The sequence below is a fragment of the Phasianus colchicus genome, chromosome 15 (genome assembly GCF_987193195.1).
Source record: "Phasianus colchicus chromosome 15, bPhaCol1.hap1.1, whole genome shotgun sequence".
Classification (NCBI taxonomy): domain Eukaryota; kingdom Metazoa; phylum Chordata; class Aves; order Galliformes; family Phasianidae; genus Phasianus; species Phasianus colchicus.
Window position 1 is genome coordinate 15892505 of NC_143450.1, and position 25862 is coordinate 15918366.

Sequence of the window (25862 nt, forward strand, 5' to 3'; positions counted from 1 at the left end):
ACTCTTGCAGGCTGAAGGAAGGGTTCTGTGTGGGCAAGGGAAGGGAGTGAAGCTTGGCTGCAGTGTGAATGCAGAGGAGGAGGTGGGAGATGGAGCATGATGGGAACATGGGGAAAGCAGCGTATGTCCTCAGCTGTGTGCAATGATCCCACGGTAGATGGCCTAATAAGGAATGTAGTCACATCCTTAAGTTAAGGGCAGTCAGGGTCTACTCAGTGCTTTACTCTGCTGACAGTCTTTGTTCAGCAAATCTGTGTGTGGAACAGCGTTCAGCCTGCAGTGAGCACTCAGGGCACACAGTCACACCATGCCTGCATTTGGCTGCATGCTATACTGAAATGTAATGAGGGATGTCTTGGGAAACCAGGAGTTTAGCTGCACTAAAAAGCAGACCAATCCCGGTCATTTGTACGAATGAGAACAGTGACATTTTAATAACTGAGCTCACAGAATTGCACACAGCACACTGCTTTTGTAGGCCTGATGCACTGTGCACAGCTCAGCCTGTGCAATGCCTTCAGTCCCTTTGTTTCAGAAACTTCTTCTGAGTGCTGTTTCTCAGACCAGGTGCAATGTTAACCTACATCTCTTTAAGACAATCTGCCTTTCGTCCCTGAATTTTCTTTCTTCCTTACGCCACCCTTTTTCTTTTTCATACGACCAAGTGAAAATAAAGAGAGCTGGCGTGCGAGTAGATGAGGCAAACCCCTTCCCTCTCCCAGCTGCTCCTCAGCCCTTCTCGCCAAAGGTTTAATAGCAATGACACAGTGCTGCTTCACCTGCCACAGCTCCAGCCTGCAAAGAACAGGAAGGAGCACCAGGGCAGGCTGCAGGCTGCACTGCAGAGCAGCAGCAGAAGGGCCTGGGAGCAGCTGGGTGAGGACAGGAGCGTGCTAAGGGGACAACGGGCCCTGTGCTCTGTGACTGCGTGCTCCCAGCACAGCAAGGTGTGTTCAAGGACATCTGTGCCTCCACAGCATAAATTCCTCCCAAAGCTCCATCTGGGGCCTCTGCAAAATGGCAGCAAGCCATTTTTGTACAGCATGAGGAGAAGAGCGAGCAATCCGGTCAGTTGTTCTCATCCCCTCGAACAAGAAAGGCCGCTCAGGGAAAGAACGCAGCCTTAACCTTCCGCTTTGTCCTCCTCACCCTGGGAGGATTTAGGAGCAGAACAGCGAGAGCGGCTGTAGATGGAGGAGCCCGACTGCCAGGAGCGGCTCTCCATGGAAGAAGCCTGACTGCCCCCAGGGCTGCTCGCAGCACCGGGAAGCCTCCCAGAGCACCGGGCTGCTGCTTGGGGCGAGGGGGAAGCGGGGCCGGAGCCCTGAGGAGGGGGCGAGGCGGAGGGCGGGGCTGCGTCAGGGGCGACCGTTACAGCACCGGCACGAGGCGGGGGGCAGATCCGCGGTAAGGGAGGAGGAGGAGGAGGAGGAGGAGGAGGACTGGAGGGATGTGACGCCAGGCAGCGCTCGGCATTGTGGGAGCGCGCCGCCAGCCCGTCCAGCCGTTCCCGTTGGCCCCGCGGGCGGAGCGCAGGCAGCGGGAGCGGGGCCGCCGCCGCCGGGAGACATCTTGCTGCCGCCGGGAGCCGCGCTGTAAGTGGGCGCCGCCCGCTCTTCGCAGCGGCCGTTCTTCCCCGAGCTGAGGGGCTGAGCGGGGCGGGGGGCGTTGATGGGAGAGGGGTCCCGGCTGCCGCCTGGCTGAGGGAAAGGCGGAGCGGAGGGAGCTGTCTGCTTTTTTTTTTTTTTTTTTTTTTTTTTTTGTCGTCGGGGTGGTGTTGTTTGTGCTCTGAGTGTGCGGCGAGGGGTTGGAAGGAAGAGCGGCCGGCTCCTGCAGCCTGCCTGCCTGCCTTCCTCCTGGCGGGGAGCAGCGGGGTGTGCTGTCAGGTCGGCACCCAAGTTAGTGCCAGACGGTAAACGGCTCCGGGAAACAAAGCCCGATGGCGTGTTGAGAACCGTTGGCAGAGCCGTCCGAAGCATCCTAGGATGGTGGAGATAAGCTGAAAAAAGACAGAGGGTCTTGGTTGTGGTAGAGCTGTCAGCCTGCGGTGCGTCTGCCTGCAGGGGGATGCGGTGTCCTCCTGCTGTGGGCGGGCAGACACGGCTGTGCCGGCAGGAGAGGCACTAAGGGAGCCTCTGCTTCTGTAACTCGTCCCGTCTGCAGTCCTTGGGTTCCTGTGTATCTCCAGGGGCAGAAGGCTGCATCTGGAGCTGGCTTGGTAGCAGAGGCGCTCCGCTGGTGTTGGTGGAAGGAGATGCTGCTGTGAGGTGTCTGCGGGAGGCTCGTTGTTTATTTCTTGACTGCAGAAGTGAATGGCTGTCTTTCCCCCAGAACTGTGCGAGGCTGTGACTTAGCAACAGGTCTGTGGGGAACTTTGCGGATCCGCCACCTCTCCCAGTCCTAAGAGTCAACAGAAATAAATGAGCTGAGGAGCAGGGAGGCAATTACTGAAAGCAGAACCTGAGATTGTAAACACAACAGGGAGGAGAAAGAATTAGGCATAAACAAGACCACTACAATTGCTTTGACAAGCACGAGTGCCATCGATTGATGTATTTTGTATCAAGCAGCCCCTCACCAAGTCCTTGTGTCTTTATAACTCTTTCAGACAACTTTTACTGTGTTTTTCCCAGGCAGTGGCTTCAGGTTGTTCTGATGATACATTGTTTGTTTCTTTTTCCAGGTAGTGTCAGAGGTTGTTTTGCTGTGTTATGTGTCATAACCTTGCACACCAATGTTTTGTTGACCTACAAAGTAACTCTGCTTTGATACTGAGTGTTTGTTTGTTGCAGAACTGAGGCGTACACTTCTGATCACCAGTAAAACCAGATGATGATTGTGTGTAACTGTTGATACCCATAAATGATTTAGAAATTCATAGCTAAGACTAGAATTTGGCTTAATGACAGTAAGGTAGGAAGAGTACTTAAGCACTGCTTGTTTCATACATCAGCATTAACGGAAAGAAAAACCCCTGCTGCAAACTCACAAAGTAGGGATAAAGGAGCAAGAAGATGTAATTGATGCCACGGGAGAAAAAGGAGCCTCTAGAGAGAGCCTCCTTTGAGAGAAAGGTTATTGACCCAGCAGCCAGTTCAGTGAGTATCAGGTTTTGTCAGCTCCTTGCTTCCTTGAGGTAGATTTGGGGGAAAAATGTGCTAGATGCAGTATCTGTAGGAAAGTGCACTGAGGGGATGCATGCAGAGAGGCTTGGATGCCTTAGCTAGAAGAGAGGATGTACAGGATTCAGCTTATACTACTTGTTCCTAAAACAGTGATGCAGTGATGCTCAAAGCACATCATTCAAGGCAGTGGGCTGAGTTCTTGCACTCTCTTCCATCAGCAGTTCAATATCTATAGCACATTTCTGAAATTTCCATTGGAAACATCTGCCTGAATTCTTTGTGTTTTTGCTGTTCAAAATGTCAAGCAGAAAACAAGTTCTCAGAATTTTCTTTGAAACAGTTTTTCTTCTGAATTTATAGACCAGCCTAGCGACTTGTATGGAATCCTGTGCTTCCTAACTTATATACAGAAAGCTTCAACACACAAATGGTCTTATTTTCCTGCTAGTGCTCCCAACTGGTCAGCGAAGACAATTGTATTTACATTTTCCTGTCTATTGGTGGCAGGGTGCCCAGCTAAAACTTTTGTCACGCTTCCATCGCTGTTCATAGTGGGGACTTGTGCATTAAGGGGATATTTGTTTCAGTGTTTTGGTCCCATTGTGGGAGGAAAGAACTTCTGCCAGCTGAATAAAATTGGGCAATAGTATCCTCTTCTGCACATGGATTTGATGAAAATATTACTTCTCATTTTACATTGCCATGATGGGAGTTTTAGTCTTCCTCATCTTCAGCAAAAAGGACATCTGTAGGGCATTTGTAGATGAGGAATATTCTTTGAGTTTTGAGTGAAATTAAATGTATACTGCTGCCTTTCCAGATAAGAAATCATTGTAGTACCAGAGCAGCTGGTTTGCAACCAGTTTCACTCCTCTCTTTCAGACCACAAAGAATTACTGCTTTGATAAAGTACTTAAGCCAAAACTTGAAATCACACCAAACCAAATGATTGCTGAGTTGCTCTTGTATTACTGTAGTACCTGGAAACCATGGTCACAGACTGAGACGCTGTTGTGTTGGGCAAGCATTAATAAAGACCATTTTATACTGACTCTAAAAGCAGTGCACTTTATAAGTATGTCAAACTAGTTTCTGATTAGCCAAGAAGAGAGCAAATTAGTTGTCAAAGCAAATTCAAGTGCACCTTTTCAAAATGAGTTCAGTGAGCAGCTATTATTATGGTACATAAATAGATTTTAGATGGAGTGGCAGCTCTTGCTTTTAATCTTACAGTTAATCTTTTGAAACAGTGAAAAGAAAATAGCACTGCTGTTAAACTCCTGCAATACAAAAGTGAACTTTTCAGCTTAGTCTTCCTCCTGGAAAGAGGAGGGAAGGAATTGCTCAATCTTAGTATTTTTCCTATTGCAGTAATGGTGTACTGCATTCCACTATACTTACAGATGTGATCCTGGAGATCTAAGTGCAATTAATGCACTGAAGTAAGCCCCTGGTGAGAACAACCCCTATCTGACAGCAGTAGAACCCACAGTGATTTCTTAAGTCATTAAGAATCAGTACCCAAAAGCTGTTATTTTTAATTATTATTACTACTGTTTGATAAAAGAGTCACACTGACTGAGCTAATGAAGTACTACAATTTGAGCTATTGGAAATAAGATATCATTTTACGAGGATGTGTGGTCAAGTACTCCAGAGCTATATGATGATAAACTTTTCAGATGAGCAGATGCTTGTGATCACTTTAGGAAAATGGCATTTTTAAATGGCATTTAAAAGTAGAGTATCTATCTTTGTACAGAAAACTATGGCCAACAGCCAGTTTCAACCAGAAAAATATCAACTACATTGATTTCGTTGCTATACCTGATCATTATTTCGTTTCTTGGAATACATATTTCTGACTTGCAAAGACCTGACAGCAAACCTTGTAGTTTGCTGCAGATAGGGCAATCTGTGGCCCAGCACATACATATACAAAGTGTGTGTGTGTGTATGTGTGTGTGTATATATATATATACATATATATGCACTTTGAAATACGTTTAGAGTATTTTTCAGCAATTTTCTTGCCAAGGCAAGAGAGGAGTAAGAAAGAAAAAGACAGATTATGATTTTCTTGTCTTTTTTTTTTTTTTTTCCTTCTGCCCAAATCCAGTCTGAACTATGGTAGATGTGATAAAGTTCCCTTTGGTGAGCACTGCCTCCCTCATCTGCAGGCTCGCAGTGACTCAGCAGACAGCTCTGGTTCATTAACATTGGCAGTGATCCAGAGTTTCTGGTGTTACAAAGATAAACCATTTGAGAACATGTAAGGCACACAGTTTTCTTTGGATTTTGATCTGTTACCATGCTCTTTACATCTAACTTCAATAAATTTCTCTGTGTCTGTTGCAAGTGAAATTTATTTTCTTTCTGTTTTTTTTTGCCATATAGAGAACTAGAACTAGAGAAGACACCGAGAGCTCCTTGGGCATCCATCCCTTTCTCAAAGGCAGGACAGGCAGGTTCTCTAAAGTAATGATCCTGAATCCATAATTAAACCCCAAGAACTCCCGTTCCAGGTTTTCTTTGCCCCTTTCAATTAAATGATCAGCAAAATGAGAAGTGGTACTTAAAACCTAACTAGACTTCCCTCTTTCCCCCCCAGCATCTAAATTTCTGTGTGTTGTAAGAATAGAATCCTTGAGGCAGGAAGGCCTGAAATGCATTTTATCACATTTTACTTGTTAAAGTTGCAAAAGTGCTTGCTTTGTTCAACATTTGAGACTCCACCTTTCTGGTTTAGGCAAGCTTTCTCTCATAAATAAGATAAATGTGACAAGCAGTACAAAATAAGGGGGAAATGAACCCCTTAGACATTGCAGAAGTGGTAAAGTAAGCTTATGTAAGAATGTACCCTTTTATATACAGTGGTGTGAGGTAATTCCAGATGACAGAAGGTTTGAAGCTATGAATTAGAAGACTGTGTTAGAGGGAAGAACCTCCTGAGTGCCAAATCAAAGATGCTCCAAAGGAACAGCCAAGTGTATAGTGATAAGGGAGGATGGTTGAGCATGGCCACAGCAATAGGCAGTGTGTCAACAAGAGTTAGCACTGCTTTATGATATATAGCCAGAGACTGTGATATACATTTGTTTCTGTATATGAAGGAACCATTTCCCTTACTTCACTCTGAACAGTCACTTCCTTGGGACTAAAAATAAAAGAGCAGTGCTCTTTCATCTCTTTCTGTTGTCAGCTACAGCATGGCTATCCATGTGTGTCTTCCATTTGGGTCTTTAGATTAGCAAGCTGTATTTACTTCAGATTCTTCAAAGCTTCTTTTGTAATGATTCTGTATTGCCACATACTTTACTCACACTTTGATCCAAATGTTGTAGCAGAACATGGCTTTCCTGAAGGGGAATAAAAACAGTCAGGAGATAAGAACTTCCATATTTTCTTCCATCTATTCTGACCATCCCATAAATTCAGTGAACTGGATCTCATAGATCATGACCACAGCTATCTGCAGAGGGGCTCTGTGAGAGCTCAGAGCTGCACTGCTCTCAAGGAAGGCTTGATCCAGCAAGGTGTTCTGTGGGCTCTCTTCCCCCTTCCTTTGACGGCGTTGCCCAGCATGGGGAACTGGGGATGGATTTAGAACTTTTCCAGGGAATTTCAAGGTTATTTACTTCCCTTTTCTACTCTTATCTTCCTTTTACATGGAATATGCAGCTTTGTATTCTGATTCTGGGAAAAATGCAGCCCAGAATGAATACGGTCCCGTTTGAACAGTTCTCCTGAATATAATCACTTCTTCCTTTTTGCTGGAAGTGCAGGTAGATTGTTTAATTGCTCCCATCCCAATTATTAGACTCAAACCAGTTAGAAGGTAAGATCTGTAATTAACATGGAGTATCCGGTTTCAACTTCTGGTTCCCCACACTATCCTGCTCAGCATCAGTATCCTTGCTACAGCTATGGAAAGTAAATTGATTTTCACAGGGAATTAATTACCTGCTTTTAGAAGTGTTGTGTATTACAAAATGCACCTTATTGTGACAGTTAAAATCCAATTTTTGTCTTATAGAGACACTTCATTATGAAATGCTTAATTTAGCGTTCAGTGTAACGTGCTTGATATGCAGATTACTAAGATTTCCCCATATCAATAAAGAACCTGACTTTTTTTTCCTATTAATGAAGTTTGCAAGCTACTTGAGACTCTCACAGGTTGCTATTTCTATATGCTAGCATAGAGCAGTGAGGGTATATCTGAATGTGACTTGTATTCTGGCTTGCATGGCATCTAAAAGGAGAGCCTTGAGCATTTAGGCAAAAAAGTTAATACAGTTCTACCACTTAAGTGTTGCAGGTTTTCCATGGAAAAAAATCTGGTTTTTGTCATTCACTGATCAGTTACACAATGAAGGGGGAAGCTAGAAGCATGGATATTTCTTGTGCGTGCTTTTCCTGGTGCTTAAATTCAGAGAACTTCTTAATGAGATCAAACATCTGTGGCGATGATGACAATGGAGCGCAGGCTATGAGAATATTTGCAGGCAGAAAGCCCATAGCCAGTTGAAAACCACACCCAGCCATCCTCCTAACAGTGACAGAGCTCAGATGGAAAGCTGTAGCTAAATTGGAGGGTTTTAAAAGCGGTTGTGCCATTCATTTTCTCAACAGAGGAGAATGGGCATTTGTCTTCTTCACAGTAGAGCTGAGCTCACAGGGAGGAGAGGGAAGCAGTGCTTTCAGTGGTTCTTCTTCCAATTTCCTGTCTGTTCGTTGATATCACTTTCATAAACATGGTCTGACTTTTGTCTGGCTAAAAAAAAAAGGGATTGTTTTGCTTACCTGTAATGATCAATAAGCCAGCTGACATTCTTTCACTTAACGAGTTATGCACTTACAGAATCTTTGATGAGCAGAGTATGGAAGTGGAGAGGAAAAGAAATGGCTGATTTTTGAGTTTCTTTAGTTATCCTGAGTGGTCTTCGTTGGATAGTTACATAGTCTGTATCTCAGTGACTCATTGGGGTTTAAAAGAGTTCAGGGCACGTCGGTGCAGATCAGAAGTTAGAGCAGAAGTTGTAAAAGTAGAGTTGGTGAACCTGTTTGGCCTAATTCTGAGCAAGCTCAGTTGTGGAATCAGGTGTTAATAAATACAGTCAAGTTCATAAGGAGAAGGAGAGAATTCAGTATGAACATGAGACAAAAATAAAAGGGAAACAGAGAACTGGTATGATGGGAAATGAAGCTTAAAGAGCTTCTGTTGAGGAGTATATAATCACATTAATGACCTTGCATTCTCCTCAGTTAGGGTTTAGACATGTAGAAAAGTGCTAGGATGTACCACTGATGCATACCTCTGGTTTCCCTGGAGCTCAGACGTGATGAAGGGAGGGAGGGGAACATTTGGACAGTCTCCTCTCCCCCAAGTTAATTTTAAAACCCAGTGCATGATGCTGAAAGCCTGCAAACTCTCCTCCTCTTCGGATTTGCCAGCTTGTATTTACAGCCTAAGCAGAAATCAAAGAGAAGAAAAATATTTGACAGCTGAATTAGCAGGAGGTTTCTTCATGGAGATAAACGGAGATACAGTCATCAGAGGGCTGCTGGATGTTTAGACCACTGTTATATTATAGAAAGGTTGAAGGCTTCTGATGAGCAGAGCTGGCTGCTGGTAGGTTCAAATTGCAGGGGGGTCATTTCACATCCTTTTGAAAGACAAGTTTAGAGTACAGGAGATGTAGTTTACCTTACATAGGTCTGTGTTCTGTAAATTCATTCACACTTGAAAATCCAGATTCTTAAGGAAGAGTAATGTACAAAAGCTCTAGTGACTTTAGTGCCGAAAGCAGCCTCTGCTTTCATGCTGAAACTCTTGTTTTACATGTTAGGTAGTTACCATGCTAGACTCCACTAATGGTACCAGTTTTAACATGTTAGGAATTCCAGATTAGTAATTTCAAAGCAGATTTATGTGAAATTACTTCCCCTATTACCACTTGAAATTATTTACATGCTGTATTCCTTACCGATTAAATTTTGTTTTTGTCTTTGTTTTTCCCCCTAATATACAGAGTGCTGTTCCAGACCCAACACAGGCAAAATGTCCAGCAGGGGAGGGAAGAAGAAGTCAACCAAGACTTCACGCTCTGCAAAAGCTGGGGTTATATTCCCTGTTGGAAGAATGCTCCGTTACATTAAGAAAGGCCATCCAAAGTACAGAATTGGTGTCGGTGCTCCAGTGTACATGGCTGCTGTACTGGAATATCTGACTGGTAGGTTTTGCAAAACGACATGCAACAACAAAAGAAATAAGACAAACTGAATTTGCACTGTGTGCTAATGGAAAAGCTTTAAAAGATCCTTTGATTTATAGAAGGCTTTTGCATGAATAAAGAAGTCATGGCGTAAGTAACTGCTGTTGTTGACACATTTAAGCCAAAAGTAATATACAGTCATTCCTGCTCTTGCCTCAGATAGTTTTTGTGCAGGTCAGTATTTGATTTGCTTTGACTCTTTCCATATAGGCAGTCAGAGGGTTTCTTACATCAGTGAGAATGGGCTGGATCTCACATCACAGAACAGGAGCTTTTTTTACCGTGTGATTGTTTATATTGATGTTGTGGTTGCAGCAGATGCAAGTGTGTCCAGGGAACAGTGATCTTTAAGCCATCATCCTGAGCTGATTCTCTGAGGAAGAATTGAAGTTCATTCTTTCATTTTTCAATTTGAGAGCAAAGTAGCAAAGCACATGGTTTAACAACTGCCCTGATTGACAACTATGATTATAGGCACTGAAGGCTATTTTAGATACAACTCATAATAGATATTGACAAGGAAGGACAGAAATAGGCTGATCTATTTTTTTTTTTCCCTATAAACCTTCCACCCCTAAAAATGAAGATTGGTCACAGGGAATAATTAAGTGCTTAACTTCTGTGAGGTACTCCTATTACAAGGCTGAATTTTCTGAGCCATTAAACTTTCTTATTTTCATTTGTTCATATTCACAGTTTTCCTTATTTGAACCTTTTCTTTAAAAGAATGCTTTTAAACTTCATAGATGGCCTTAAAAATTAACATTTCCTTCAGCTAGGTTTCCTGCTTAGAGCAATAACAACTCAAATAAAATGCCTCTTGGGGTGAATGGGGCTTTGAATGCTGCCCTTTTCAAGAAACAGAACAATACAGGTGAGCTCAAGATGCTGCTAATGAGCAGCACGTGTTCTTGGTTTACTGACTTAAAGGTTTTCTGAGGTAGTGACAGTTTAGGCAGCAAAGTATAGACTTGGGAAATAAGTGTTTCTTTAACAAACATGGATCCAAAGATAATGGTTCAGGAGATATTTTTTTTTTTAATGAATAATTGCACACACTGCTACTTTAAGAAATAGTAAAAGAGGTGGCAAAGGGGAGAAGGATGAAGGAGAGCTTAGGAGGGAAAGCATCTCTACTTCTCCCTCAGAATATCTGTAAGGTTTTTGTGTTGTTTTTTTTCCCCCTTGTGTGTTGGTTAGCCCTCATGACATGTAAGTCAAGATTATTTTTCGTTCTTATGAAGATAGATGTGTCCCAAAAACAAAGATACTCTTTTTCTTCCCTTAGTTAGTATTATGTTCTATGACTTTTTCAACCTGATGACTTTTCTGTAAGTTTTTTGCACTCTATATAGCAAAGTTTTTTTAATAATTAATGAATAATATATTTTCTCAACTTCAAGTTTCTTTGTTTTTCATTATGATTCAGAAAAACCTCTGAAATGGGAAGCAGAGAGATTTTTGCTCTCTGTGGTTTCTTTATCGTTTTTATCCTGTTGGTAGTTATTACGTTACAAAAATAGAAATCTTGATTTATTTCTTGAGGCTCTTAAATATGTTCACTTCTGAGACTAAATGGAGTTTGAGCCATTTAAAAAAGAAAAGCAGGAATTTGACATAATGAAGATATAACCATAAACTGCATAAGTCAGAAAGCATCCAGGAAGGAGAGTAGAAAAGTAAAATATGAAACACAGGTACAGAAAAGAAACTCTTCAGAAAAAAAACAGATGAAATGTCAGAAGTGTGACCTAATAGGAAGGAACCCACTAAGGTTTGAAAACTAGTTCATGTGTGTGCAGCATCTCACATCAGTCCTTTAGAAGATGAGGTGCTAAATTTTGCTGGCCTTTGTGAAAGTTGAACTCTGGATGTAAATCTGAAATTAGGCCATAACGTGATCAGATCTGGGATTTTTGATTTAGCTTGGGATTTAAACTTCCATAATGCTTCCAGCTGTTGAGACTTGCAATTCAGTTTCGGGTCCATCTGTAGTTATGGCTTTATCTGCTTTTACTTTGAAGGTAACTGTTAGGATGTATGTGCTCATCAGAAAGTGAAAATACCCATTCTTTAACTACTTATAGCATATGTGCCCATTTGTCATTGAAGCTCTTCTTCAGCCTGTGCTCAACAAAATTCTTTTCTATTTCCATTTGTGTTCTTCCCATGCTTTTCTATTAGCTTGTGTATCTGTTCTTAGCTCCAAGAGCAGGAACATGCATGGTTTTAGCACTCAGGTTAGTCTGGCTGCTTCAGTTGTGAACTAAATGCTGTGTGTATTTGCTGTGCTGATTTTCATTCTGATGGCTTCTTCTGCAGGGGCTAGAGTACATCTTCCCCATGCTCTTTATTGTAGTGACTCTAAAAATAATAATAAAACTCCCCATAATATTAGCAGCCAATAAAGTGATTTTCCTTATCTCACATCTCAACCTATTTAAGTATTAAAGAGTTGCACGGAGAGCATTTTTCTCTTACTTAATAAAATTTCTGTTGCTACCTGTAAAAAATATTATAATTCTCCCAACAGCCCACCAAATGTTCATAATTTGCTTTCTATAGGCATATCACCTGCTTATTCTTTCCTCCTTTTTAGCTAAGGAAATCATATGCATCATCCACTGTAAATAGGATAGGAGTGTGTGTGTTTGAGGGTGTGTGTGCAGAAGACATCTCTGTGTTTTACCAATAATAAAGCAAGTGGGTATACTTTCTTCACTCTGGAGGAATAGTGTGGATGAGAAAGAACTGTAATTCATGGGTCTTATTTCTTTTGATTAATTTCTGTTTAGCTGCAGAACTAATTTTAGGCATTATTAACTAGTTGGAGCTGTCAAGAAGTTCGATGTTACTAATTCCTTCTGTCATCTTTGCTTATTGTGGCTCCTTTGTTACAATAATTTATTGCTTCTTCATCTTCACACGTGTGGAAAACTGCACTCCTTATTTCGTCTGCAACAAAGTGCATCAGTATCAGTTTGTATCAAATAAAATAACAGAGTCAGGCAAGAAGGTGGCTGCTGCCTTTGGCTGGGGCACTGCAGCCACTCAGATGGCCTTGTATGGTTTGTATTTGTCCAAACCCATCCAGCTGTATTTGTAAACAGTTATTGTCTCTTTTGATCTACAGCTTGCATAGGTTACAGTATGGTCCTTTGGTTACAGCGTTTGCCCTTGAAAAAAGTGTGTGTGTATATATATGTGTGTATGTGTATATATATAAAATCTCCTGAGCATATTTAGAGGCAGCAAGAACCAAGCCTGCAAGCAATTTCTGTTCCCCCTGCCCCCATCATCTTCTCTATGCTGTAAACAATTTTCAATTGCTAGAATGTCATAGCAAATGAGGGAAATGGGAAGTTTATAGAACAGGAATACGGAAGAAATAAGGCTTTGATTTATATTTGTTCTGTACTTACTGAAGTAAGGTAGGAAAAAAATGTCTGTTTTCTCCATTAGGGTTTTTCTTTTCCCCCCAGTGAGATTTTATTGCCCGTTGTGTACTGTTGATCATGTATTTTGTTAAAATGTGCAATAAGCACCTTTTCAATCTTAGGACTAGAACTGCATCTGAGGCATTCTGCTGCTCACCTTAGGTTTTGTTCTCAGGCTTTCTGATGTCACCAGAATCCCTTAATGGAGGTTCATGTGTCAGAGTTCAGTTCATTGCATTTTCACCTTGATTAATTTTCGATGTGGAAAACTTTCCAAAGCCAGCTGCTGATTGGCTGCAGAAGAGAAGTCCTTCCTGGAGGCACTGTGTTTAACTGCTCGCTTTCCAAACTGCAAGCTGATCAACTTGAACTGCTGTTCACCTCTCGTGTTCTGCTTGCTGCTGAAATATTTTACGGGGTCACAGAGAAAAACAATGATTTGCCCTGTTTGTCGAATCAGAAGTACTGCTGAGCTTCTGCTCTGGGGCAGAGGGGTAGCTGAGAGGTCCACAATAAAAATAAAAAATAAAAAATAAAAAAAAAGCATTAGGTTAAAAGCAGATTGAAGTTCCAGGCGTTCTGAGGCTGCCATAAATAACGATCCTTGGGGAGTAATGAAATTTAAGAAGAGAATTAATTGACAGTATCTTTTTGATACAGGTGAGACGTATTCACTACTGAGATACATTGCTTCTATTTAAACAGACAGCTTCAGAAACACTAATCCCTATTACAGTGTTATGCCACAAACTGTGTCCCAGAAGAGGCTTAAAGTAAATTAAAAGGCTTGTAGGACCCATGCCTTATTAAAGCAAGCATGAAACTACCTCTTCAGCTCCGGTGTGCTTTTAAAAATGGATTAATACCGGGCCTAAAACACATCAGAGTTGTTTATGCAGTAGCCTTGCAGGCAGAGGCCTTTATAAAAACAGCATCATAGCAAAGCACTTTTGTAACGTTCTTCTTTTACATAAGGCTTCAGTCTTTTCCTTAACAGAAGTGAGATTGTCACAGCTAGAAATTGCAATTCTTTAAGAAGTGACAACTTAGATCTAAAACTTCGCATTGTTATAACTTGAATGGCTAACATTCTTTCTGAATTAACACGTGCGTGAATCGGTGTGCTTCAAATGTATGTAAATGAACATTCTTTCATCGATTAGCCCTTCCTTGGCTCCTACCCTGTAAACCCTTAAGTGTGTGCCTGCCTTAACTTGTTGTCCCATGAACTTCAGTCTGGCTCTCCTACAAAAGCTAAGCTTACACAAAGCAACTTGCCAGATCGGGGTTCTGTTGTATTCTGCAGATCAGGTTTGATGAAAAACAGTAAAAGCAAAAGCATTTTCACGTGGTAAAAGCCCTCACAATACATACTGATGGGTCTGTATAGATACCTATTTCAGACGGGTACTTTTGTATCAAAGTTTGCATTCGTCCCGTTCTGAGATAATGTACAAAATGATACGTCCGGGTGGTTGGTGCTTATTTGTTTTTTGATTTTACATCTTGGTTACCAAATTATCATCTTCCACTGACAGCTGCTAAATTCAAGTTATATTTTAATACTCTTAATATAGAATTGTGTTTTCTCTTTATTCTAGTAATGTTCCATCTCTACTTGCCTAATCTGCAAGTAAGCAACAACTTCTGTTATAAGTTGCTGTTCAGTAGTGTTGAAAATATGTCTTAAAGATCAATAACTACAAAGGGGAACAGCATTTCAGTAAATCCGTGATAGACTGAAGGACACAGTAACAATTCTGTGTGAGGGCTGTTATTCAGGTATTAGGTTCATAAAATATGTAATTTTAAGGCTGTGCTTCATCACTGACTATCGTAGGCAATTTAAACATCTGTTGGACTTTTTTCTCCAACAAATATGTATTGTTGTTTAGGTGAAAATAACTTGGGTTAAATCCCATGACCCCATTAGGCGAGAGAGCTGCTAGCATGATGGGTCATTCCTACAGGCCTTACTGCTCTCACATAATATCCCTATTATCCCTGCCTTGCAGAACATGTGAAAGAATTCAGGACATCGCTGGGGTAAGTTAGCAGTAATGGCACACTGTGGAAATATCAAACGTGGTGTTTTTAACATTTCAGACACTGCAGCCCATGCGTGTAAATGCTTTCATTACTTCAAATTATCAAATATTTTATTCTGTGCTCAGACTGAGTGCTGCATTTATATTGTGTTCTTAAATATCCATGGCCTATAATAATGTTTCAATTGCAAACAGGCCTGGTCTGCTTGTATGGGATTTGTATGGGGGGTTTTCCAGAAATTTGAAGAGATCCTGGCTCACTGCTGCCAAAACAAATTTTCCACAATGTGTAGCAACAGGCTTTTATGAATTCTGATGGAGAGTTTAAAAGAGTAATATTAATTCTCACTTTAATATGTCAGAGCTGTGCTTTGGGTTTTTTTTTTTTAATGACATCACTGATAAGAGCCAGTTTCTTTCCTCACATCTTGTCTGACATCAAGGGAAAAAAGCATTCTAACAGTAATTTCTTTTATGCCATAAGGTTTGGTTTGCTTAAGGATGTTTGAATTCTGGTTTTGCAGTGTGTTTGCAATGGGTCTTCAGTCTTTTTTTTTTTTTTTTTTTTTCCCCACTCTACATTTATCCCTAATTTTCTTTCAAGAGTGAAATTCCTTACACCTGTTAGGTGCAGCAGGATGAAATGCTTCATCCTCAATGTAAACTTCAGTGGGGAAGAAATAAATTGAGGGGATGTGCAATGAAACACAATATTTTTAAAATAAATAGGCAGTACTCTTCCTCCATTACAAAAATTTCAGTGTTGTAGTGACACTTGTTGCAAGATATGTGTTCCAAAAATTAGAGTAACTTCAGAAAACCATTTTACACATCCATAGTAATAAAATCCATTGGGAGGCTAAATGAAAAGATGGCATTTCTAGCTTCAAAAGCCCCTAAGTTGCAAATGGCTGGAATCAGAGGGAGTACTCTGGGAAAGCAGCATTTTAAGTAGTAGAAGAGGATTTCAAGCAGTAATCCTCTGGAACTTTTGTTGTTGGGCACTGGTTGGGGACAGAATATCAGGTAAGATGTGGTTTTTGCTCTGATGAAATTGTAGCTACTCTTTAAATTAGACTACTGCTGGGTACCCAAAATAATAGAACTTTTTGCATGGCGTGTTCTCCAGGCATAGATTTAAAACAAACAAACAAAAAGTGCTGATTGTCCCATTAGTCTCTCTGTAGCTGCTTTCGTAAAGTAGCAGGGAAAAAAAATTGTAAATATTTTTACAAACAATTTAGTAGATGTGTTTGTAAATATTTTTCTTCTAAACAGTAACAATTGTGTTTGTTTACAGACACCTGTATTTATTATGGCTTTCGTTGCAATCTTAGTGCTAAAAAAGACTCGGAGTTGTAGAAAGACTTAGAGACAACAGTAGTTTAATGAGTCATAATGTTTTCAGTAATAAACTCGGAATCCTGCTTGCTTTGCTGTCAGAGGTGGTAGCTAATAAAACCATTATTGCCATCTGCCAGACCCTGTAGAAAAGAGCATGCTACAAAAATGAGAGCACAACGTGCATGGATCGCATCAGGTCATCATTTAGCAAAGGCTCTGACTGTAACTTGTGTGCTTTGCTTCTCTCTACGTGGGCATGGCTGCTGAGTTACACTTCTATTTCCTCTTTCTGCCCAAGGTTTGGGGTCACTTCAGCAAACTCTAGAATTTCAGTACAAAGTCATCTCCTCATTTTCTTTGGTTAACGACGTTATGAATGTTTACTGAGTTTCAGTGGATGCTTGGCATCTGCCGCTTGACTACTTTAATGTTTGGAAATGCAAGTTTCTAACGTGCCTACAAAGGTCAAAGACTGAGCTAGGACCAAGTCAGAGGACATCAGCAGCCTCCTGCCTTCTGTAACGGCCAGACTGAAGCACACATGCTGCACTTGATCAAGTAATGTCTGGCAGCAGTTAAATTAATCATGTCAGAGTGTATTTCTAAAGCATATGTGAACTGTTAGGAGTAAGAGCAGAGTGTAAACTGCTGGGTAGGGGTAGCTCCAAAGGAAGAGAAGAAAAAAGGCAGAGTTAGATGGGATTCTTTAAGTCAGTGGAAGAGAAATAGGTGATCACTTTTGAAATTAGTACTCACGGAGTGGCTGTGGTAATAAATAACATTTCAGATTTCAGAAAGTTCCCTTTTAAGTGTCACCATAAAGTGAATTCATATACATTTTATTGAAAACATTTAACCTGAAAATTTACAAAAAAAAAAATAAATAGTATGTTAAATAGCATTACATCTCCTACAAGGAAACAAAAAAAAAAAAAGCAAAAAGTTTCATATAAAGTGTGGAAATGAAAAAAGAGCTGAAGAGCGGTGTGAGTCAGATCAGAGGGCTCTAAGTGGAAGTGGCTTTTGTGGCCTGAACTCGAATTCTATGTAAACAGCAGTCTGTCATCTGCCTCACAGAAACACAAAACTTAGAATAATTTGGCAAAGTTCACAGTTTTTCCTTTAAGGGGCCTAGTTTTGATACAGCTCAGAGACTGAAGCCCGAAGGTTTTTTATCGCATCCTAAGAGAATGATTGCCCTGCTGAGAGTTGAGGTTTCACCAAAGCGTGTTCATGGCTGTAAAATATCTTGAATTGATTTTCACTGCATCGAATTTCCATGACTTTGAACCAGGGCTGAGAACTGTTTTACTGGAATGCGTAAGAGGGAAAGTGTTGTTAAATGATTCTGCCTCCACTGTTGGGACTGTGGATTCCAGGGGGATTGGGTGGAATACACAGAGAGAAGAATGCAGGAAGCTCATAATAATCTTTGTTGATTGGGGTTGATTGGGTTAAAACCTTCCGGAATCATGCAAAATGATTCTGAAGTCAATAAAACGCTGATGGAAGGTTGATTAATTTCAAGTACAATGAACAGACTCCTTGTCATATAGCTGGCTCTGTAGCCAATACACTTTTTCTCAATGGAATTGTGTCAGCATTCATTTTTCTTTCGTTTCTGGATATTGTTCTCAAATATTTTATTGTGAGGAGAGGCTTTGAAATTTCTTTTGGAAAAAGTTCCTTGTTGGAGCTCCAGCCTTCAGAAGTTGGCTTTATGTCAACGCATCACCTGTTAGTTGTTAAGAGTTTAATTTTCAAAGCTATGATTTCATCTCCCTGAAGAGAAGGCAGACAAAAGGATTCAATGCAACGGCAGATTTTTAGTTTGAGACATAAACAACAACAAAAAAAAAACCAAACCCAAAACATTTTTGGGATGAACTCAGACAGGATTAAATCGAGTATTTACATTTAGAAAGTATGACAGCCTGAATGCATGCTAAGCTAAAGGCTTTGTCATTTAAGCTCTAAAGGAGTTTTAGTCAGTAATGACCGGTAATACTTTGTTAGGGTAAATGAACTGGTGGGAGTGGGAGAAACACGCACTTAATTTTGTTTATATCCAGGTCTATAGTTACTACTGTGCCTGATTTGCTTATATCCAACAGTGATTTGTTTTATTTTAACCTCAGTGTTGAGTTCTTGTTTCAAAATCTGCAAGTGTTATGAAACACCAAAGGCCTGGTACTCAATGAGCAGCAGTGAAATAAATGCAAGTAATGGAACTGGGAACTTTGTAGGATGTCCAAGAGAGGATCAGAGCAGAGGTCTCTGCAAGTGAAGGATGAGGAACTTGCTCTGGCAGCTTGCTCCAGGATGAGGTTTCTGTAGAGACTTCTAACAACTTTTGATAGTGTTTGAGTAGGAAAAGCCTCGAGAACAGCCTTTCCTGTGGTCTTATCTCAGGCTTAAGTACAAAGATATACAACCTGTTTTCTTTTCTCTTTTTAAAATGTTGAACTGAACTTTAGAAACCTCAAGAGGGAAAAAAAAAAAATAAAAAAAAACTAACAAAAAAAATCTGGTGCTTTTGTTTGAGTGCTGAGAACAGGCTTAGTCCAGTTTTCATTACCAATATCCATTTGCCTAGTTCCAAGCATTGCAAAGGATTTTTTCACTTGTATAAATGAGAATTAAATTGAAGTTAAGAAAGAATTTCCCAACTTAAGGTTTTCCTCCCACTTCAAGCATTTGCTTTAAATTGTGTATTTTGAATCAAACCAGTGTGTTCATGCTGTAGTCTGACTGCTAACACATCCATTGCTGCGGAAAAGTAGTTCATACATCAATGTATCACATGCAGCCATGACATTCCTATTTCATTTTTTCTTTCCCAATTATTTGCTTTCTACCACTTCTGCTGGATTTTTTTCTTACATTTGCAGGTAAAGTAATGTGTGTTGTTCTGCTTTTTTTTTGTTATTTGAAATGCATTTAAAAGCACAGGGAAAGTCATTTATAAGCCAACGATAAAGAGCTTCTCTTCTTAGTAACGTGTATATACAAATTAACATACAAAAATTGTAGAGTTATATCTTTGAAAGCTTGTCGTGATGAACAACTTGTATATTTCCCTCATGTTCAAAAAAAAAATACATTAAAAAAACTCCTCCTATAAAGTGTGTCTCATAGTTGCCTTTGCCTGAGCGGTGGCCATGTAATTATTCTCTAGGGTGGAAATACCTTGAGTAAATACATGGCAGGAGTGGAGCAGACATTATGCAACCTATTTTCCTCCTTTCTGTGAGCCCTCATTTTTGCAAATTGATCTTGCTTTGTTTTGCTGGCTGGATATATATGCCTAGTGAGTCTGATATGGAAGCTCGTAGGACTTCATTTGTTTTGCCTCAGCTGCAGCAAAGCCTTATGTCTTGATTCTGTTGAATTGCATGGATATTCCTGAACATCCATTTGATGAGAGTTCTCATAGATGATCAGTATTTATTTACTTGTTCACATTCTCAGGCAGACTTTGATTGCTTTGTGTTCATAAATGAAAAATTTAGATGTGATTAAATCATTAAACCTGATACAGTAGTAAAAAAAAAAAAAAAAAAAAGTATGTATCCATGCATTAGGCCCTTCATTTGGTTGCCTGTGTTCCAGCTTTGTGGTGCTGTGTAGCGATGCTGCACATCATAAAATGTTACCTTTAATGAAGCAGAGCTCTTTGGTGACTCAGCTCCTTGAAGCTGATAGGTGGGTGCTTCCAATGTTGCCCCAAAGAAGGATCTGACTGCAGGATTGGGATCAAACCACAGTTTTAATTACCTTTTCCCACCTACTGCTCTTTCAGCCACGTGCCTCAATTCAGAGAGATTGTTCTGGAAATATGAATCAGCTCCTTTACTGACAAGGCTAAATTTTGTCTCATTTAAGATTAGCTTAAAACATTGGATGAAACACCATTTAAATCTTGTAGATTCAAAGTAGGATAAAACAGGTATGAAAGGAAAGATGGCTGCAAGCAGAATCCAGCCATGTAGTTCCAGATCCAGAAGGTCTCCATTTCCAGCATAGATAAGGGCTCTGATCTGCTGGGTTTGGATTGGGTTTGTCTCTGTCAGTTCTAAATCAAGGAATTGTTCTCTGTATTGGCCCCATCCCCTTTGAGGGTCCCCTCTGTCCGGCCCTGTGCACACAGCAGGGTTGTGCAGCTCCCTGTGCTGTAGGCTCTCTGCATGCACAAGCAATGCCCGATTATGGCTGGAGCTGTTGGGAGAAGGTCAAAAGAAAAAACCCACCCTCCGTGCCCTCCTCCTCTCCCTCAGCTCCTCTTTTGTGGTCCTCAGCAGCAGTGCAAAGCGTTCTGTTCCCGAAAAGGAAGCGGGGTACCTCAACTTCCCTAAAGGACCATTAGAAAACTGTAATTTCAAAATGAGTTTCCTGTCCAAGGAAGAGGGCTTAGCACTTGCAAGAACAGTTCTCCACTGTACGGGGCAGACATTTGAGTTTTATGAGGAACAAATAAAACATTCCTCTGTGCTTTACAGGCACAACACTTTCTTAGACTCTTTAGTTACAGAATGACCTGCCTGCATAGTTATGCCGATGGGTTGCAGAGAATAACACGGCCCAACTGTTCAGCAGTGCCTGATGCAGTAAAGGAGCGGAGGTGGGGGAAGCAGAGGCAAAACCAAAAAGCTTGCAGCCATGCTTTTCAGCCAGTAGTAAACTCTGGGATACAAACAAAATGGTTCCTGCTCTAGAGAGGTGGAGGTGGTGGCATTGCAGTGCCAAAGAATCTTATTGAGGTCAGTGGGAATGCGCAGGGTGTAACCAAGAGCACAGCTTGCCCTTTGGAACGTGATACAGGTCCTCTGTCACAACAGGCAAGGCAGGCTAAACCACAAATGTCTGAGCTGTGGCTTATGAGAAGTATGTGGAAGGGATTATGCCAGCTTAATTCTGTTCTTTGGAGGTGTGGAAAGCATAGCCAGGTTGACCTTACCCTGCTAATCCTGCTTTAAAAATAAATTAATTGTTGTCAGCATGAGATGTTATAAGAGTTACTTTCCAGGGCTTAAACTTCGTGTTCTGTCTTGCCCTATAAAAAAGTAAATTGCCCACTTTAAAGTACACAAAAACGGTGAAAGTCCACCAAAATCCTTGATGAAACTTCACTGTAAAAGCAGCTATACATTTTCCTATGGATGTCATTGTTAGCTTATTATGGGATTTGTGATGAAAAATAATTGGAGAACCATGTTCAGTCTAAAGAAAAGCCATAGTCTGTGCTATGTGGTGTTGCTTAACATTTACTGTGTGCTACAGTAAAGGCGTGTGGTCACGTGACCCTTGATTTTGATCTTTTTCATGTTAGGATTACAATCTTAATTTGCCTATTTGCCTCTAAAGCAAGCTTATGGGAGGGCTTTCTTGGTGCATTTTCTTATTAAATAAGAAAGCACTCTGATATACAAGTTCTAATGTTAAATTTTGGCATGTTTTCATGTTCTAGATGTATAAAAGGCATTTGCTTTTTTTCTTTTTTCCTCAAAACATTTCCAGGTTTCAGAGAAGGTAGTGTTCCAAAAGCAGTGGTGAAAGTCTGTGCAGAGGGAGGTGAAAGTTTGTATAATGAAAGCTTGGATAACGAAGACAGCCATAGCTTGTAACTGCAAAGTCAGATATAAACATATGATGTCTTTTTTTCTTGTTCCCCTAACTTTGTTTTAATTAATGATGTTCTTTGCCTAAGGCTTGTTGAGTGGAAGACAGAGAAGTTGGTAGGTAAGGCTCCTGCCCTGCGCTTCATAGGTCCTTACAGGAAAGCAAGTTAATCATTCCTAATTCCAATATAAGTCATCATAGGCACAGCTGTTAAGTGTAATTTGTAGGGGCTGGAAATTTCTTTTAAGAGGGTGATCTACTAGGAGCAAACAAACATGATTTATCAGTTACCTTTTCTGGCTAACTTCTTAAAGAGACAAAGAAAATCATTAAGTGTAGTATCTACATAGCTTGTATTTGCATATCCTAACTCGGATGTGTGCTTACATGCTTCCATAACATTACAAGTAAGGAATTGAGAATAGCAGGTTCTCTAGTAATTAAAAATGTGGAAGCGATGCAAACCAGAATTTGTGACAGGTTTTAGAAAAATCTGTACATCTGGTCCTCTGCCACCTTATAGAAGAGGGAACTGGGGAAAATAAACACACAGTAAACTTGAGAAGAACACAGAAAAGTTGAGAACTTTATAAGGACAACAAAGTAAATGTAGTTTAGACCACAGGTCTTCAAATGTGCATTCTGCCTTCAGTGACCGCACCTAGGAAAGCATCCAGTGATTTAAGGCTTAGATATTTCACTGAGGTTATATGACAGCAGTCAGGAATAACACTGCAGCATTCACATTTATTTATTTATTTATTTATTTTTAATGGATGCTAAATAATACGTTGTGGTCATTAAGAAAAATCACTATGTAATTAAAAGGGGCTTACTTTTTTTTTCCCCAGCGGAAATTCTGGAGCTGGCTGGAAATGCAGCAAGGGACAACAAGAAGGGTCGAGTCACTCCTAGACACATCCTGTTGGCTGTAGCAAATGATGAGGAATTAAATCAGGTAAGCAAAAACTCCACCGTGTGAGGGCCAGGATTTCCTTCAGGGCTTTTAAAATTGTCTTTCCATATAGCTGAATTGTAATTCAAGACCTCTGCTTATTGAGCAGCCCACCACGAAACAGCCCGTTCACTCACTAGCACACTGGCTGTGTAACAAAAAAGAGCACTCAGCTTAATTATATATTTCAGGATGCTTCCAATGCGTGGAAATACACGGGAAATGCGGTGTGACGTTTACTCGCACTGTTGCAATCACTTCTGTTGAAGACAAGAGCGTTATCACAAACTCTCAGAGCACTTTTTTGTTGGTTTGTTTTTTGTCTTCCCCCCCTTAACCAGCTTTGGACTCCATGGGACCTATCCTGTTCCCATTGGAGTCTGTCTTGGCAACTCCAGAATGAAGAGCTCTGGAACACTTGCAAGTCTGTGTCCTTTACAGATTTCAAGACATCTAATTTAGCAAAAACATAATTGGGCATTGTTATTACGGTGTTGTGTCAGCCAGAGGCACTGGCGAGAATTAACTTCCCTTTTTTGTGAGGTGCTGTAAAACAACATCTGATAAGATATTGTTCCAACCTTGTGTATCGTGATAGAGCAGAAAAGAAATTATCCTCCTTCTGTTTTTGCGTGGAAGTAGATAATGCTTTCTTTTTGTAATAATACCTCCTTTTGTAAGCTGAGAGCCTCGCTGGGTTGTGGTTGGGGAGCAGTAAATGTGAATCAGAAGGTGGGAAATACCTGAGAGACTTTGATGTCACTGTTTCTATCTTCCCTAATACTTAATTAGTCCCAGTAAGATGTTAGGAAAAAATAAAAGGTTTAAAGTGGTTTTAAATACAGACCGTGATTTATTTCACCTCTGCTTTTAAAGGCTTGAATGAACTGCACACTTTTGAGTATTGATCTGCTTTTCTTCAACTACATAAAGATTTTTTTGAAGAAAGACTTCCAGGTATAGAGATTTGTATAAATGTTACCCTCCATTTGAAGTTCCTTTTTCTAACAAATAGTTTCTGTTTAAAACAATGCCTGCTGATGGAAATTCAGCAACGGAGATGTGTTGTGTCACACACAGCCTGGTACGCATTGCAGTCCTGTACCATGGACTTCGGGGTCTCATTCCTCAAAAAACTGAGATTCCCCAGCCACAGACATGAGGGCTTTGCAGGGCAGCCTGGTTTCTGGTAGCTGGGTAGCAGCCTTCATTGCATGGCTTCACAGCTTAATGAAGAAACAGCTCTTGTGTGAGCTCAAGTGACATTCACAGTAACAGCATATGTGCAAGAAGAATGTGTACTCCCTTTACAGTTACACCTCAGTATATGATTAACTTCAGATGTTTCATATGCTTCACGTTGTCTTATTCAAAGTAGTTGTTGAAAAACATACCAGAATCAGTTAAAACTCAAGGCAGCGTATGAAGTTTGCAGTAAATGCCATTTTCTATTGTTGGTGTGTAAATGCTGGAATTTGTCATCTGCAACTTCTGTTTTTCTTATTAGCTATTGAAAGGGGTCACCATAGCCAGTGGTGGAGTTTTGCCCAATATTCACCCAGAGCTGTTGGCAAAGAAGCGGGGCTCAAAAGGAAAACTGGAAGCCATCATCACTCCACCTCCAGCAAAGAAGGCAAAGTCTCCATCACAGAAAAAAACTGTATCAAAGAAAACAGGTGGAAAGAAAGGAGCAAGGAAATCCAAGGTAGAGTAATCCATTTATTTTCAACCCAAACAAGCTGTTGGGAATATCACCTAGGAGGTTTAGTGTGTGTTTAAAAGTAGTGATTTCAGTACAAGCACAAGCAAATGCTGAGGGAAGAGTGCTGCCCAATCCCTGCAGTAGATGGAAGAAGTGGCACAGGCCTGCAGGACAGGCAGGCAAGTGATGAGTGCTTTACTCTTTGTCAGGTTGTTGGGTGAGCACTGATGGAGAAACCAGCAGGCAGAAGTGGGATCTCACATAGCAACTGTAGAGATCACTTTGCTGTGATTGCACAAGTGTCTGCGTTGCATTAGACAGAGTAAACTTGGTTGGACTTTGTTCGAGTATACTCTAAAGTTGTAAATGTTGAAGAAAAACAGTACTCTAGGTCACTTGCCTTGTAATAATGTCAGCAGCCATTAACGTGTCAGTCGTGCTTTCAGATGTTGTTTTTTTTTCTGTGGTTTCTGGATTAATCTTTTTGTTCCAGGTTAATATAAGACTCCTCTTACTGTAGTTCATTTGCTGAAATTCAGACAGAGTGAAATAGTCCTTCTGAAGTAGGATGCAATTCTCCTAGAGCAGGCAGTTCAGGCTTTTGCAGCACCAGAGAAATTGTATTAATTGTGGTTACACACAATTTCTTTGGCTCAGCTGAAGACCCACAATGTCCACCTGTTAGTATACTATAAATGAGATTCTTCCATGTTTAAACTTAGTGTTTTAACTCTGAGTGATCAATGAAACTAACTCAAAAGGAAGATGGAGTTGAGGGGAAGAACAAGAGGTCCAAAATATGATTTTCTTATGCTAGAAAGCCAAGGAAAACATGTAGCTCCTTTTTTCCAAATTTACTTTCAGTTTGCAGGAGTAGGGAATCTTTCTAATGTGTGCATGTGCAACTAAAGAGGTTTTTTTTCTGCAAAATAACCATTGTAAATCAATAGATAATGGAAGTAGGAAAAAAGTACCCACATTCTCCTGAAATAGACAGTGCATTTGAAAATGTTCCCTTTTGAGTCAAACAGAGCTTCTGTATTCATCCTGTATGTCTCTCCTGTTGTCTACTTGGTCACTATCCTTATCATTTCACTGTGTTTTGAACTGTTGAATTTAATTCTCCCTATTAGAACACCCAGTAGCTGACATTTCAAGTGCAGTGCTTCTTATAACTGTGCACTAATAATTTTTCTAAATCTGGATAGTTTTTCCTGCTTGATTACAAAAGCAGGAAGTCTGTTGCGGGTTTCTGTTTTTCTTCCACACAATAAATTGTATTGTCTCCTTTCTATGTTGGTATTCGGTTAACAGTAAACTCTAGGGGAACTGAAATGGGACCCATGAAAATCTA

The 25862-nt window shown here is 40.6% G+C and overlaps 1 protein-coding gene across 6 annotated transcripts in view; it reads left to right on the top strand.

Moving 5' to 3' along the window:
* Positions 1-1396: 1396 nt before the first annotated feature.
* The window catches only part of MACROH2A1 (macroH2A.1 histone), a 44566-nt gene continuing 20100 nt past the window's right edge, over positions 1397-25862 (top strand). For 3 of the 6 annotated variants that reach the window (XM_031598389.2, XM_090151162.1, XM_090151163.1), the window contains exons 1-4: positions 1397-1595; positions 9161-9361; positions 22703-22809; positions 24314-24511. In XM_031598389.2, the coding sequence (XP_031454249.1) occupies positions 9190-9361; positions 22703-22809; positions 24314-24511 (477 nt within the window). In that variant the 5' untranslated portion in view covers positions 1397-1595; positions 9161-9189. The remainder of the gene's footprint in view (positions 1596-9160; positions 9362-22702; positions 22810-24313; positions 24512-25862) is intronic. The other 3 variants (XM_031598386.2, XM_031598388.2, XM_031598387.2) reach the window with 1 other exon arrangement.